The sequence below is a fragment of the Biomphalaria glabrata genome, chromosome 4 (assembly GCF_947242115.1).
Source record: "Biomphalaria glabrata chromosome 4, xgBioGlab47.1, whole genome shotgun sequence".
NCBI classification, from domain to species: Eukaryota; Metazoa; Mollusca; class Gastropoda; family Planorbidae; genus Biomphalaria; species Biomphalaria glabrata.
In genome coordinates this window covers 34605311-34618057 of record NC_074714.1, presented here as the reverse complement: position 1 = coordinate 34618057, position 12747 = coordinate 34605311, and the positions used below count along the sequence as shown (strand labels likewise).

General features: G+C 39.1%; 1 protein-coding gene across 6 annotated transcripts in view; it reads left to right on the top strand.

Annotated features, from left to right (window-relative positions):
• The first annotated feature begins 8942 nt into the window (after positions 1 to 8942).
• The window catches only part of LOC106051885 (uncharacterized), a 43455-nt gene continuing 39650 nt past the window's right edge, over positions 8943 to 12747 (top strand). For 2 of the 6 annotated variants that reach the window (XR_008777644.1, XM_056027306.1), the window contains exon 1: positions 9071 to 9516. Coding sequence is in view for 2 of the 6 variants with exons in the window: in XM_056027306.1 (XP_055883281.1) it covers positions 9509 to 9516 (8 nt within the window). In the remaining 4 variants the exon portion in view is untranslated. Of the gene's footprint in view, positions 9039 to 9070; positions 9517 to 11257; positions 11472 to 12747 lie in introns of those variants that run through there. The other 4 variants (XM_056027307.1, XM_056027311.1, XM_056027309.1 and 1 more) reach the window with 4 other exon arrangements.

Below are 12747 nucleotides of genomic sequence, written 5' to 3'. Positions count from 1 at the left end.
TTCTTGCTTGACAACAAATTGCTAGGATACTTCTTGCTTGACAACAAATTGCTAGGATAATTCTTGCTTGACAACCAATTGCTAGGATACTTATTGCTTGACAACAAATTGCTAGGATAATTCTTGCTTGACAACAAATTATTAGGATAATTCTTGCTTGACAACAAATTGCTAGGATAATTCTTGCTTGACAACCAATTGCTAGGATACTTATTGCTTGACAACAAATTGCTAGGATAATTCTTGCTTGTCAACAAATTGTTAGGATAATTCTTACTTGACAACAAATTGTTAGGATAATTCTTGCTTGACAACAAATTGCTAGGATAATTCTTGCTTGACAACAAATTGCTAGGATACTTCTTACTTGACAACAAATTGCTAGGATAATTCTTGCTTGACAACAAATTGCTAGGATACTTCTTACTTGACAACAAATTGCTAGGATAATTCTTGCTTGACAACAAATTGCTAGGATACTTCTTGCTTGACAACCAATTGCTAGGATACTTATTGCTTGACAACAAAACTGCTAGGATACTTCTCTCTTGACAACAAATTGCTAGGATACTTCTTGCCTAAGTCTAGTCTCAACTTGAGAGAGTATTTCATTGTTTCTGTTGTGTTCCTCTTAGAGTTTGCTTGGTGTCCCATGCTTCTCTCACTACATTCATTCTGCAGTCATTCAACTGAGACCATCACTGTCACACGAAACTGGTCGGTGACATGATATGATATGGCAGCACACAATGTCAACTTGACATCATTGTATTACAGAAGGCATTATGTCCTTGATAAATTGTATTTGTGTTTTACAAACGTAGGTTGAATTCCAGAACAAAAACGTACAAAGTTTGAATCCCAAGTTTTTGAACTACGGAGTTTTATTTACTCTGATTGCTACCTAACATCATTTTGGGGAATGGAATGGCGGGATGGGGTACTCATAGCTAGACCTGAATAGGTGTTCCAGGAACTACTGGAATAATTAACTGGTAGGCCACTACGTGAATTAATCTCTCTAAAAAATACGCAAAGTGTTCCGCTAAATACTCAGAATGTTCGACGTGTTCAGTTGATTAAAAACTCTGGGAAACACTGATCTAGACTTTTTCTTCTTCTTAAACTGTAGGTAGAGTTGAGCCTTCGGCTCTTGGAACTCTAGGCCAGCAAAAGTGAACAAGAGCTCCCTCTCACTGGCCTGTATGAAAACAGTATACACTATTTTGCGTAGAGATCTACTAATACCCCCGCCATTTTTCTTTTCTATATCAGGCTAACCATGCGGGACACGCCATTTATTATGTAACGGCCCCTTGAGGAACAGCGCCTTGATTGTGACAAGGTTGTGGGAGCTTTTTAAAACTCCGCGCAGTGCAATAAGGATGCTCTCGCACCCCTTAGGCACCCCCACGGGAGTCCTGTTTTGCTACCATTTAGCCTATCGTTTCTTCCTACGATCGTTTCCACCCGGGCGCCACTATGAGGCAGGGTAGCATTACACATTTTTTTTTACCAATAGTTTTTTTTTCTATTTTAGCGCAATTAACTTTGAGCTTTTAGCTTTCTCACTACGCAATGATCCTATCTCTTGTCTGGACCAGTTGGAAAGAGGTAGGGGGAGAAAGAAGGGGGTATCTGGGTGATCGCTTTTTAAATGCATTTATATTTTTAAAATAGATGAACGTCCTGAGTTCAAACTGGAGGGCTAAGGTCTACTGTAGCCGACACACTAATCACTCTGCCTGCGAATCGCTATGAAAATATAAGGTTTATAGTTATCATTTATTAGCTTTAAATTTTGAAGCGGCGACCTAAATAGGGAACTATATATAGATCCTTTTGTCTCGAAAGGCAATGGATGCGCCCAAATGAGTCACTGGTTTTGGCTTAATCTTGAGACAGGGCAGAATCTGGTGTGGCTAATCAAGCCAATTCTAGAACCGCAGACTTTGCCACAATTCGTACATGTGTATGCCTCTGATTTAGGGCTAGCAGACAGGGCAGCTTTCTTTTTTTCCCTCTTGATTAAAGCCGCTTCAATTCTTTTGTTCTCAGCAAGGGTTGTCCCAGCACGCACAGTCTGTCTCCATGCACTCCGGTCTTTGGCTATGTTTTCCCACATACTTTCGCTGATGCCTGAGGCTCTCATGTCTCGCTTGCAGACATCTCTATATGTTAGTCTTGGGCGGCCCTTGGGTCTGACTCCTTCCACAAGCTCAGCATATAAGATATCTTTCGGGATTCTACCATCTGGCATGCGGGTTACATGTCCGAGCCAGCGTAATCTTCTTTGTGTCAGGAGAGCATACATGCTGTTCATATTGGCCAATCTAAAAACTTCCTGATTGGAGACATGGTCCCTCCAAGAAATGCCCATTATGCGTCTCAGGCAGCGCAAGTGGAAACTATTCAATCTGTGCTCTTGGTACATGTATGTTGACCAGCTTTCACTGCCATAAAGGAGAGTGCTCACAACACAGGCGTTGTAGACTAGGATTTTGGTCGCTGTGGTCAATTTACCATTTTCCAAGACGCGCTTGGAGAGTTTTGCCAATGCTGTGGTAGCTTTTCCTATCCTTTTTGTCAGCTCGATGTCTAAGTCTAGGTTACTGACAATTGTTGAACCCAAGTAGGTAAATTCCTGCACCACTGAAAGGGTGTGGTTCCCAATTTGTATTATAGGTATTTCTGCGACGTCGTGTGCCAGGATTTCGGTCTTGGAGAGACTTATAGTAAGGCTAAACTCTTGACAAGCAGCTGCTAAGGCGTTCACTAGCTTCTGTAGACCTCCTTGTGAGTGAGATACGAGTGCCGCGTCATCGGCCAACAGCAGCTCCCTTATCAAGATACGACGCCTTTTCGTTTTGGCTTTAAGACGTGCCAGGTTAAAGAGCCTTCCATCGGATCTGCTATGGATGTATATTTCGTCTTCCAGGGATTTAAAAGCACTGGATAGTACGACTGAGAAGAAGATGTCAAATAATGTAGGGGCCAGTACACATCCTTGTTTTACACCGCTCTTAATGGAGAATGGCCTGGAGGAAGAACTTTCAAACTGAACGGTGCCCTGCATATTTTCGTGAAAAGCTGACACTAGTTTTCTTAACTTATTTGGGCAGCCGATTCTCTCTAGTACAGCAAACAGACCGCTTCTGCTAAAAAGGTCAAAGGCCTTGGTCAAATCAATAAATGCTATGAAGAGGGGCTGCTTTTGTTCTCTGCTCTTCTCCTGTAGCTGCCGCAGAGAGAAAATCATATCTGTTGTAGATCTACCTGCCCTAAAGCCACACTGCGACTCTGGATAAACACGATCTGCCAGGATCTGTAATCGCTTTAGTAATACTCTAGCAAAAGCCTTTCCGACTATGCTAAGCAGTGAGATGCCTCTGTAATTGTTACAATCAGAGCGGTCGCCTTTATTTTTATAAATTGTAACAATGTTGGAGTCTTTCAATTCCTGGGGGGACCATTCCTTGTTCCCAGCACAAGCTTAGCAGTTCATGGAGTGGTTTGATTATGGCATGTTTTCCAGCCTGAATTACTTCAGCAGGAATGCCATCTCCTCCGGGTGTTTTCCCATGTGCAAACATGTCAATGGCAATACTCAGCTCCTTTACTGAGGGCGTTTCGCCTAATTCCGTCAAAACTGGAAGTGATGGGAAGTTGGAAACAGCATTTGGTGAGATGGTGTTTTCAATCTGGTAGAGTTCTGCATAGTGTTCTACCCATCGTTCCATTGCAGCGCACGATCTCTGATGATTGAGCCATCTTTTGACTTGAGCGGAGCACACTTGCTGGTGTGAGGTCCAAAGGCTTTTCTCATGCCCTCATATAGTCCTCTTATGTTACCACAGTCGGCACAAGATTGAATATCTTCGCATAGCTCCTGCCAGTATTTGTTAGCACATTGTCTCGCTACTCTTTGGGCATTGTTACGTGCAGCTCTGAGCCTTTTTAAGTTGCTTGGGGTGGGATCCTTCTTGTAGATTAGCATGGCTGCTCTCTTGTTTGTACTGGCAGTTTCCATTTCTGGTGGACTAGCTTCAAACCAGTCTTCGCTTTTCTTGGTTTTGTTTCCAAAGACCAGTGATGATGTTTGGTAGATTGTATCACGCATAAATGTCCAGCTTTTTTCTACCTCAGTCACAGAGAAGTTTTTAAAAGCTTCCTCTAATTTGGGCTTCGGGCAGATGGAGCTCGTCAGCCTAGTAAGGCAGTTCATCTAGGAGAGGGGTACTCTGACTTCAAACCCCCGCTGCCTTGTGGTACTGAGGCTTCAGGAGACAACTTCGAGGAGAAATCAGGAGTGAAGCCCCTTAGGCGTTTGGAGTATCAGCTACGAAATTCCCTCCGGCAGCTTCTGCAACTGAGTTGGTGCCAAATGTAATGCGATGCGTTCCTTTGGATCACATCAGCAAGGTCGAGAGAGGGATCATGACGTATGGGCCACCCATGACCCCTTTATCCAAGGCCCAGGAATGCGCCTCGGAGAGGAAACTCTGGTGCTGCTGCAAAGCGGCTAAAACAACACGGGAGACAACAGTTACGGGTTATAAGTCCAACTTGATTGGCGTAATGTATGGACGCCACGGGTTGTCTTTGACGGTGGGAGAGGTCTTCGCGCCTCACTGATCAGATACCGCCCGCCTCAACCTGGGCAGCCCCCAGTCAGTTAGGTGCTGCCCAGGATGAGGCGGGCAGCTATAGTCAGTTATCTTTTATTAGCTTTAAAGACCAACTGAAGAGGTTTTTTTCGAAATTGAGATAGCGATTGATTTAGATAGTAGATAGCATCAAAGTTAGTTCCTAAAATTTTGAGATTTTAGAAAAGCGTATTTATATTAGAAAAAGTAATTTGAAAGTGTAAAAAATAGCCATGGAAAATACTGCATTCCTAATTAATCTTTCGAGTCGACTGTCAGCCTTATTTACTTTAAATTATGAATAGCTCTGCATTTTTAATAACAATTTTAATATATTGCTATAACCCTAGTGGCGGACTGAAAGGGTTAATGTTTGTGCGGCCTACTGACACACATGATTCAGGCCAATCACACAGGTCAAGGGCTGGTGAACAAGGGACATTACTACTAATGCACGCAATATAACCAATGTTATGGTCATGTGACCACAAAGCCTTTACAGACGAGAGACAGTGTGTTAGAAAGGACAGTAGAGTCCAGGACAGCAAGCAGAAAGGACTGTGTGCTACGAAGTGAGTCCTCGAAAATGTAGCTGTACGAGCTAGAGAGACTTGTGATTAGTTAGGCAGTTCTGTAGTGTAGCAAAGCATTTGAAGTTACCGTAGCCAATTGTGTTTATTGGCTGTTGTTGATGTAATTGTAAATAAACCGCCACTTTGTTTATTGAAGCTCTTGTTGTCAAGTTGATGTTTTAGACGTGTTGTGCTGTTGGGCAGTGTTTGCAGAAGGCCTGATAGAGAAGATCGTAACAATATATATATATATATATATATATATATATATATATATATATATATATATATATATATATATATATATATATATATATATATATATATATATATATATACAGTGATTAACTGGCAATAATTGGGTTACTAAAATTTAATAAAATGAGTTGCATAACTACATCAACAGTAGCCTATATGCATTAATTAATATTATATTGATACTACAATTTATTTTCCACATCCCAGAGAAAAGAAAAAAACAACAACTCCTTTTCCAGTAGGATTATCTCTTTCATTTATAGTCTAAACACAATTTAAAACTTTTTTACTGTTACAGATTAACTTGCTAACTTAACTATCTAATGATTCTATCCCAATCAACAAATGAGTCAACCGTGGGATAAATTAAAATTCTTCAATTTTTACATATAGATATATAGAACTATTTAACTTAAATATATAGGCCCGAATATATTTAAGTAAGAGTTAACAAAATCTATATTTCGTATATTAATAAAATTATAGAATTGATAGATCTAGGTCTAATTTTTGCCTTATAGATTAGTTTTTAGAAATTTAGATCTAGTTAGAATAGATCTATATCAGACTACTTTAAAGTCTAGGTTAAGGTTAAAGCTATTTGCTAGTGTTGTACGGGGTTGTGACTAGATTCAAACTAAATATAATCGTGTACTACAATAACTACATTGAATGAGATTAACATTGTAATTAATGTTGTTGTTTTTTTCCCCATATTGGGCCTATTTAGGGACGACTATAGGTTAATAATCACTATTTAGTGTATAGATAGAGTATATAATTTTAAACTTTGTTTTTCTAGCTCTAGGCCCTAGCATCTCGATCGTATCAGTCTAGATAGATCTATATAGATAGGTCTAATATCTAAATATCCATTCCAATACTACTATTACTACTATTACTAGATCTAGACTTCATCTAATTGAACTTAGAACTGAACTCATACATCATTAATGATCTGAGAAAAGAAGATCTAGCTCTGATCAAAAGCAGTAGATGTAGAACTAGAATAAGCCTGAAGCAGTAACATAAGCCATAAATTGCGTAACTTGACTAAAACGAAACATGTGAACTGAGGCGCGCGGTACTGCGTGGGCTGAAACGCTGTTCGCTTGACTAGATCAAGAATAAGCCGACAAACAGTAGAACTAACATGCAAAGCCATAAATTGCGTGATTTGACCTAATTTCCCCAACTCTAACATCCACTTTTTATAAATTGGTGTGTTTTAGTCGCCTTTGTTTTCAGAAACTGGCATTCCTGTAAAAAGGAATAGGGAAATACGCTAAGCCATAAACTGAAAAATTTGACATAATTTCCCCTACACTACGTCATCGACCTTGGTTGTCTGGGAAAAACTGATCTCGAATGGCTTCGAGATTCTGAAATTTAATAGTCCCTAAAACGCACATTAAATTGCTTATATCTAAATAATTACAAAGAATATATGTCTAATATTTCGTATGTATGTTTTTTTAAGCATTATGTAACTAAAAAAAAGTATTACACTGGTTTCCGCGTCTGACCCCAAAACCTCTTCAGTTGGTCTTTAAATTTTAAAGCGGCGACCTAAATAGGGAACTAATTCAACTTATACCACCACATCAATCAAGTACAATTTCTTTCCTTGTGCAAGATACCAAATAAAAAAAATCAATTACCAATAGTTAATTACATAATTTTTTGTTATTATTAGTATTATCAGGTAAAAGAAATAATTATGAAAAATCCTAACTTCATCCGAAATTGGGTGTGGGAGAAATAACGTGTACAAAAACATTTTTACGAGACAGACAAAGAGAGTTGATATAAGATTTGTAAAAAAAACAACAACAAAAAACAAGCAAACTATGCAAAAACCTTTAAACAAAATTATCTACAAGGGAAGAAGTCAGTCCTTAAATCTATAGCTACCAATAATGTACAAGTTATTTTCCTTCTCCAATATTAAACAAAATAATTAATTGCCAATAACTAATTGACTAATTATCAGAGGATGCGTGAGGGAAAAATAGCCTTAACAATTATTTAAGCGGACTAAACCCAACAAATTTAGTCATATATGTGAATACTGAAGTATTAGTTTCCCTTGTTGCCATGAAACAAAATAATTACCAGTACTTAAGTGTCTAATTGGTTGCTCTTTTTTTTATTGATCCTCAGTACCATCAGAGGTGTCGCATCTGGCAGAGAAAATCAGTGGTATCGTTGCAAGGGTGAGCGATTGGATGGTTGAGAATAAACTCAAGATGAACGAAGACAAGACAGAAATAATTAAGTTTGGCACTCGGAACAACGTCTCAAAAGTCGAGAGCACAGATTCTCTTTTTATTACGAACTGCCAGCTTCCTTATGTCCATGTAGTGCGGAATTTTAAAGTTTCCTTCGACTCAACACTATCTTTCGACCCACACATTAGTCAGCTCTGCAAAGGTCTTTATCTGCAGCTGCGCAGATTAGGCCAGATCCGACCATATTTAACAACAGAGTCAACAAAAACGCTAGCTGTGGCATTCATACTCTCCCGCCTTGACTACTGTAACTCCGTGCTAGCAGGTATACCTGATGACAAAATTGCCAAGCTGCAACGTATACAGAACAATGCCGCACGAATAGTCCTTAAAAAACAAGACAAGTTTCTGTTACTACGCTCTTTTGCACGCCCCATTGGCTTCCCGTGAAAGCGAGAATCAATTACAAGGTCGCCACACTTTGTCATCAGTGTATATATAACAATGAGATGCCCTTGTACCTTAGCGAACTGATTACTCCATATGTCCCCCAGAGAGCCCTCGCTCAATGGACTCAACGCTTTTAGTGGTGCCACATTTCTCTCTCTACGGGCTTTTCAGTGCACGGACCAAAGGTTTGGAACTCACTCCCTATTGATCTCAGACAGATAACATGCTACACTACTTTTAAGAAGAACATTAAGACCTACTTGTTTAAAACATTTTTAGATTAATTGTCATTTTAGTTGTCATGTTTGTGTTTGAGCCTACATTTTGTTTGTTAACAGCGCTTTATTAATGAAATTATTATTATTATTATCCGAGAATATGTGTTGGAGAGAAATACAGTGTACACACTTTGTACCAGACAGAGTTGATATAAGCTTTGTACAAATTAGGTCGTGATATTCTCCATCCCCCCCCCCCAGACACACACAAACAAAGCACTCCAGTTTCAAAAGGTCATAAACTTTACTACTGCCTATAAAGTGACGTATCTTCTTCCATGTGTTTCCTGGTGTCATGCTTGAAGTGGAAACTCCGGGGCAGCCTAAATATCCTAAAATTAGTTCTTGATAAAGTATCTACCTACAATACCCACTACATAGATAGTTATGGCCTTAAATGAATTAACATTTTATCCTTCTCCATGTATTAGTTATTACGTCACCAAGTAGCAACAAAAAAAAAAAAAAAAGGTCATATCGTTTTAGTAGTTGAGGACTTTAGTTTCCAGTGGGTCCGCAGACAAGGTTGTTGAGGATTATATTTATGTGATAGAACATTTAGGGTTTAAAGTGCAGGTGGGGAAACCCTAAGATATACAACAGGTATGAGGTCATACTCTGGTGATTTCATATACTCTTTTGATTCCATTGGTGTCACAACAGACAGGAATTTTATTTCAAGGGTTGCACTTCTGCTCCTAGCTTTTACTATGCAAGACATTATCAACAAACAAAACATTCCAACATTGTTTTAACACAACTGATAAACGTTTTTTTAAACCATTTCTAACTATAACTTAACACCGCGAGTACTATGTGGATGAGTTAGCGTTAAAAAGAAGCTTATGTTTCAATCAGCAATTTAAGGTGCTCTTAACGAGAATAGTGTCTAACAAGATCTACAATAGAATGATTCAAATGTTGTTATAGTTGCGTTATGTGTGATAAATTATTTCCAGTCTTTTTATAGTTGAGTTTTGTGTGATACATCATTTCCAGTCTTTTTATAGTTTTGTGTGATAAATTTCCAGTCTTTTATCCAGAAGTATTGGAGTAGACGTTCTGCTAAAGAAATGATGTGGTAGGTAGACGTAGAATTAAAAGCTGCAACTGATATCGTCATCAAAGATTCTTTAAAACATTTTTTTTCATAACAAACATTTTATACAAATTGTTTTGATGCATCTCACTTTCTATCTATCTATGTATATATCTATGTATTGTTACGAATCTCCCTATCCAGGCTCTCTGCAAACCGCACCAGGCACCACCAACTTAAAGAACTTGACAACTCTGGGCTTCAAAATAACGTAATAGTTTAATGTCAATAAATAACAGCCAATACTGTACAATTGGCAGCACGTAACACAAGACTGTACAAATATCTCTCCGCCGTATCAACTCTTGCCCTTGTCTCTCTGTCTCGTCTCGGACTTGTACTGAGCCGTTGTAACGAACTGTAGATCGGGAAGTTGTCACTGACTCGTCTCTGATACCTTCGCTCTTTATATAAGGTCCCTGCTGGCATTCTAGAACCGGACAGAACGTCGCTCGACGTTTCTAGGTGGTCAGATGACTACAACTCTCGTGACGCTCCTGAGCTCTGTTCACGACGGCGATCCTTCCCGAACCATCATGTTGACACTCGTCTCGGCCGATCGTCGTAACTCGTCACGGTTGACCGCTCGTCTAGCGCTGGCCTGGGGCGATTTGCGTCGGCTGACTACACACACACCACTACCCCCATCTGTGCCACCACCAGGTTTATAACAATATCTATGTATCTATGTATCTATCTATCTATCTATCTATTTACTGTTTGAGGACCTTTTAGTAGATGGGCTGAGGATTTGCAAACTATTCCCAATTGATAGGGCCATCTCCTATTTACATTTAAGAAGAATATGGAGAAGTACCTTTTCAAAGTCTACTTAGATAAGTTTGCATTTTCTTTTGAATATAATAATACTAGCACTCATGGGTGTAGCGAGAGGGGGGGGGTGAGGGTTCAATTTTTGATAGAAGAGAAGCAGGATAATGCACTATAGTTATCTTATAATTGGCATTTGTTTGTTTTAAATACCAGAAATAATGCTTGGCGCCTGGGCTTCGTTCCGGACAGAGCTGGGGGAGCTTACAGCACCCCCAGGCCCCCTAGCGGGCTGTCTACTGTCTTTCCACTAACTAAAGGAAGAGTCTTATCTAGGGTACAAAAAACGATTGAAGGGTCAGAATGAAATGAAGATGAATTACGTAAAGGTACAGAGACACACACACAAATATATATATATATGGCTCCCCCTCCAAAACCCCGCGAAAAAACATCCTGGCTACGCCCCTGCTAGCAGTATAACTCCGGTTATTCCCGTTGATTTGTTGCCAGGCTTCATATAGTTTATTATAGCCGACCCCCCCCCCCCCTTTGGTAAGCTATGCTTGTTCAAAATTTAATCTTAATGCAAGGAATGTGAAACATGAGACACCGTATACATTTCTTCATACCATCAGTTTCAGGGTTAGAGAACAAAATGACTTTTCCGAAAGGTCCCAATGGAGTCGTTTATCTCACTCCTGACAATAGATGTAGATTTATCTTTTAAATGCTGTTAGAATTACCTATTGTTTTTTTGTTTTGTTTTGTTTTGACAGTGTTACAAATTCCATTTTTTTTGCTCTTTCTCTCTCTCTCTCTTAAAAAAAAGAAAAAGACTATTGTTTATTATTATTAATTATTAATTCTAGGCTATTAGGTTGGTTTTGTTTTTTATTTAGACACGTCCAAAAGGAAGCGGAAATGACGTAAGGCATATTAAAAGCAGTAGACTTAGGGAAAACGGGGAAAAAAATGCTTTAAAAATACGAAACTGGTTTGATACTGCGGCCTTTTGGTGAAATAACCGAAACTAAAAAAGTTTGATCAAAAGCTTGCTGATTGCGCAAGCGTATAGGAGGTAAAATCAACCTGTGTTGGAAATTTCCTTCGAATCCGTACGATAGTTGTTGCCATTTCTTGATCGTTGAATGATTCAGTCAGAGGTATTTTGCGCTTTTAATTTAGTAGATAAAGTAGAATGTAAGGAGAATGTGTGTATGTATCTATGTCCCGCATAGAAATCAAACCCGTTTGACCAATCTTGATAGAACTTGGCATAAATGTTTCTTTGATAATGTCGGAGACCGTAGTGTATGTTAAATGTCCCTCCCACAACCGGAAGGCCCTAAGATAATAATAATAATAAAAATAAACAACCACTATATTTATCTCTATTAAAGAACGAAACAGCCAACTAGTTTTCACAGTATTTGATCTAGAGATCACTGTCGGCTAAACAGGTAAACCCATTTTTACACTCAACTTTCGTTTTCGTGGCGAAATAAAAAAAATGTTAAGGAAGGAAACATTCATCATGTTTGACATAGATCTTAATCCAATTCACTAGATTAGTAATAACCAAAATTAGGCAATATCCGGCTAATAATAGATAAAAACCATTCGAACTTACAAAATCTATATTAGAAGTGTAATATACATTTAATTAGTATTATATTTTTAAACATGGGTTTCTAATCATTTTACTTAAAATTTGTTAAAGGAAAACACATTTTACTGTAGTCAAACTCTTATTCATGTTGTAACAGGTTAGCGAAAGTGACGTGTGTTTGGCGTGTTTAATGTCCAGGGGATGATTATTTTTGAGATTATCACACACCAACCCGTCAGCATATAAATCGGGAGCAGGCACGCAACGAGACAAGCAATGAAAGAAAGATACAAAGTTAAAAATGATGAATATTTATTTACATAAATATTTACATATAAGAATAAAAAGGGGGAAGGTTTGCATCTATCTCTAATCAATACTATATTTAATCATCACTCATGCACTTAATAAGAGGGTATGTCACTTTGTCTTCTGAACTTAGCTGGTTGTCCTGCTTGGGTCGCAGCTGGCTGTGTCATGGCTTGAGGTTCTGCAGCTGGAGGTGGCGCTCTAGCGGGTAGAGGGACGCCGGTAATACAGTTCTTGTGGAGTCTCAATCCAAAATTCTGATATCTGTAGTGGGCACAGTAGGGCGGGTGGCCGGCTACCGTGTGCACAAGGGTACTGCGGGCAGAGCTGATCTGCCGTGGGCAGCGTAGTTAACAGGATACGTCCAGTGAGTTACGGAGTTCAGGCGGAGCTATGACGTCTCGCACAGACTCTGGGTCTATAGGGACGTCGTGCCTAATGGGTTGACAAGTGGACTGTCAAATAGGCAGGCAAGTAGAGCCGATAGCACCAAGTAAATAGTTGAGTGGATCCCAGTAGGC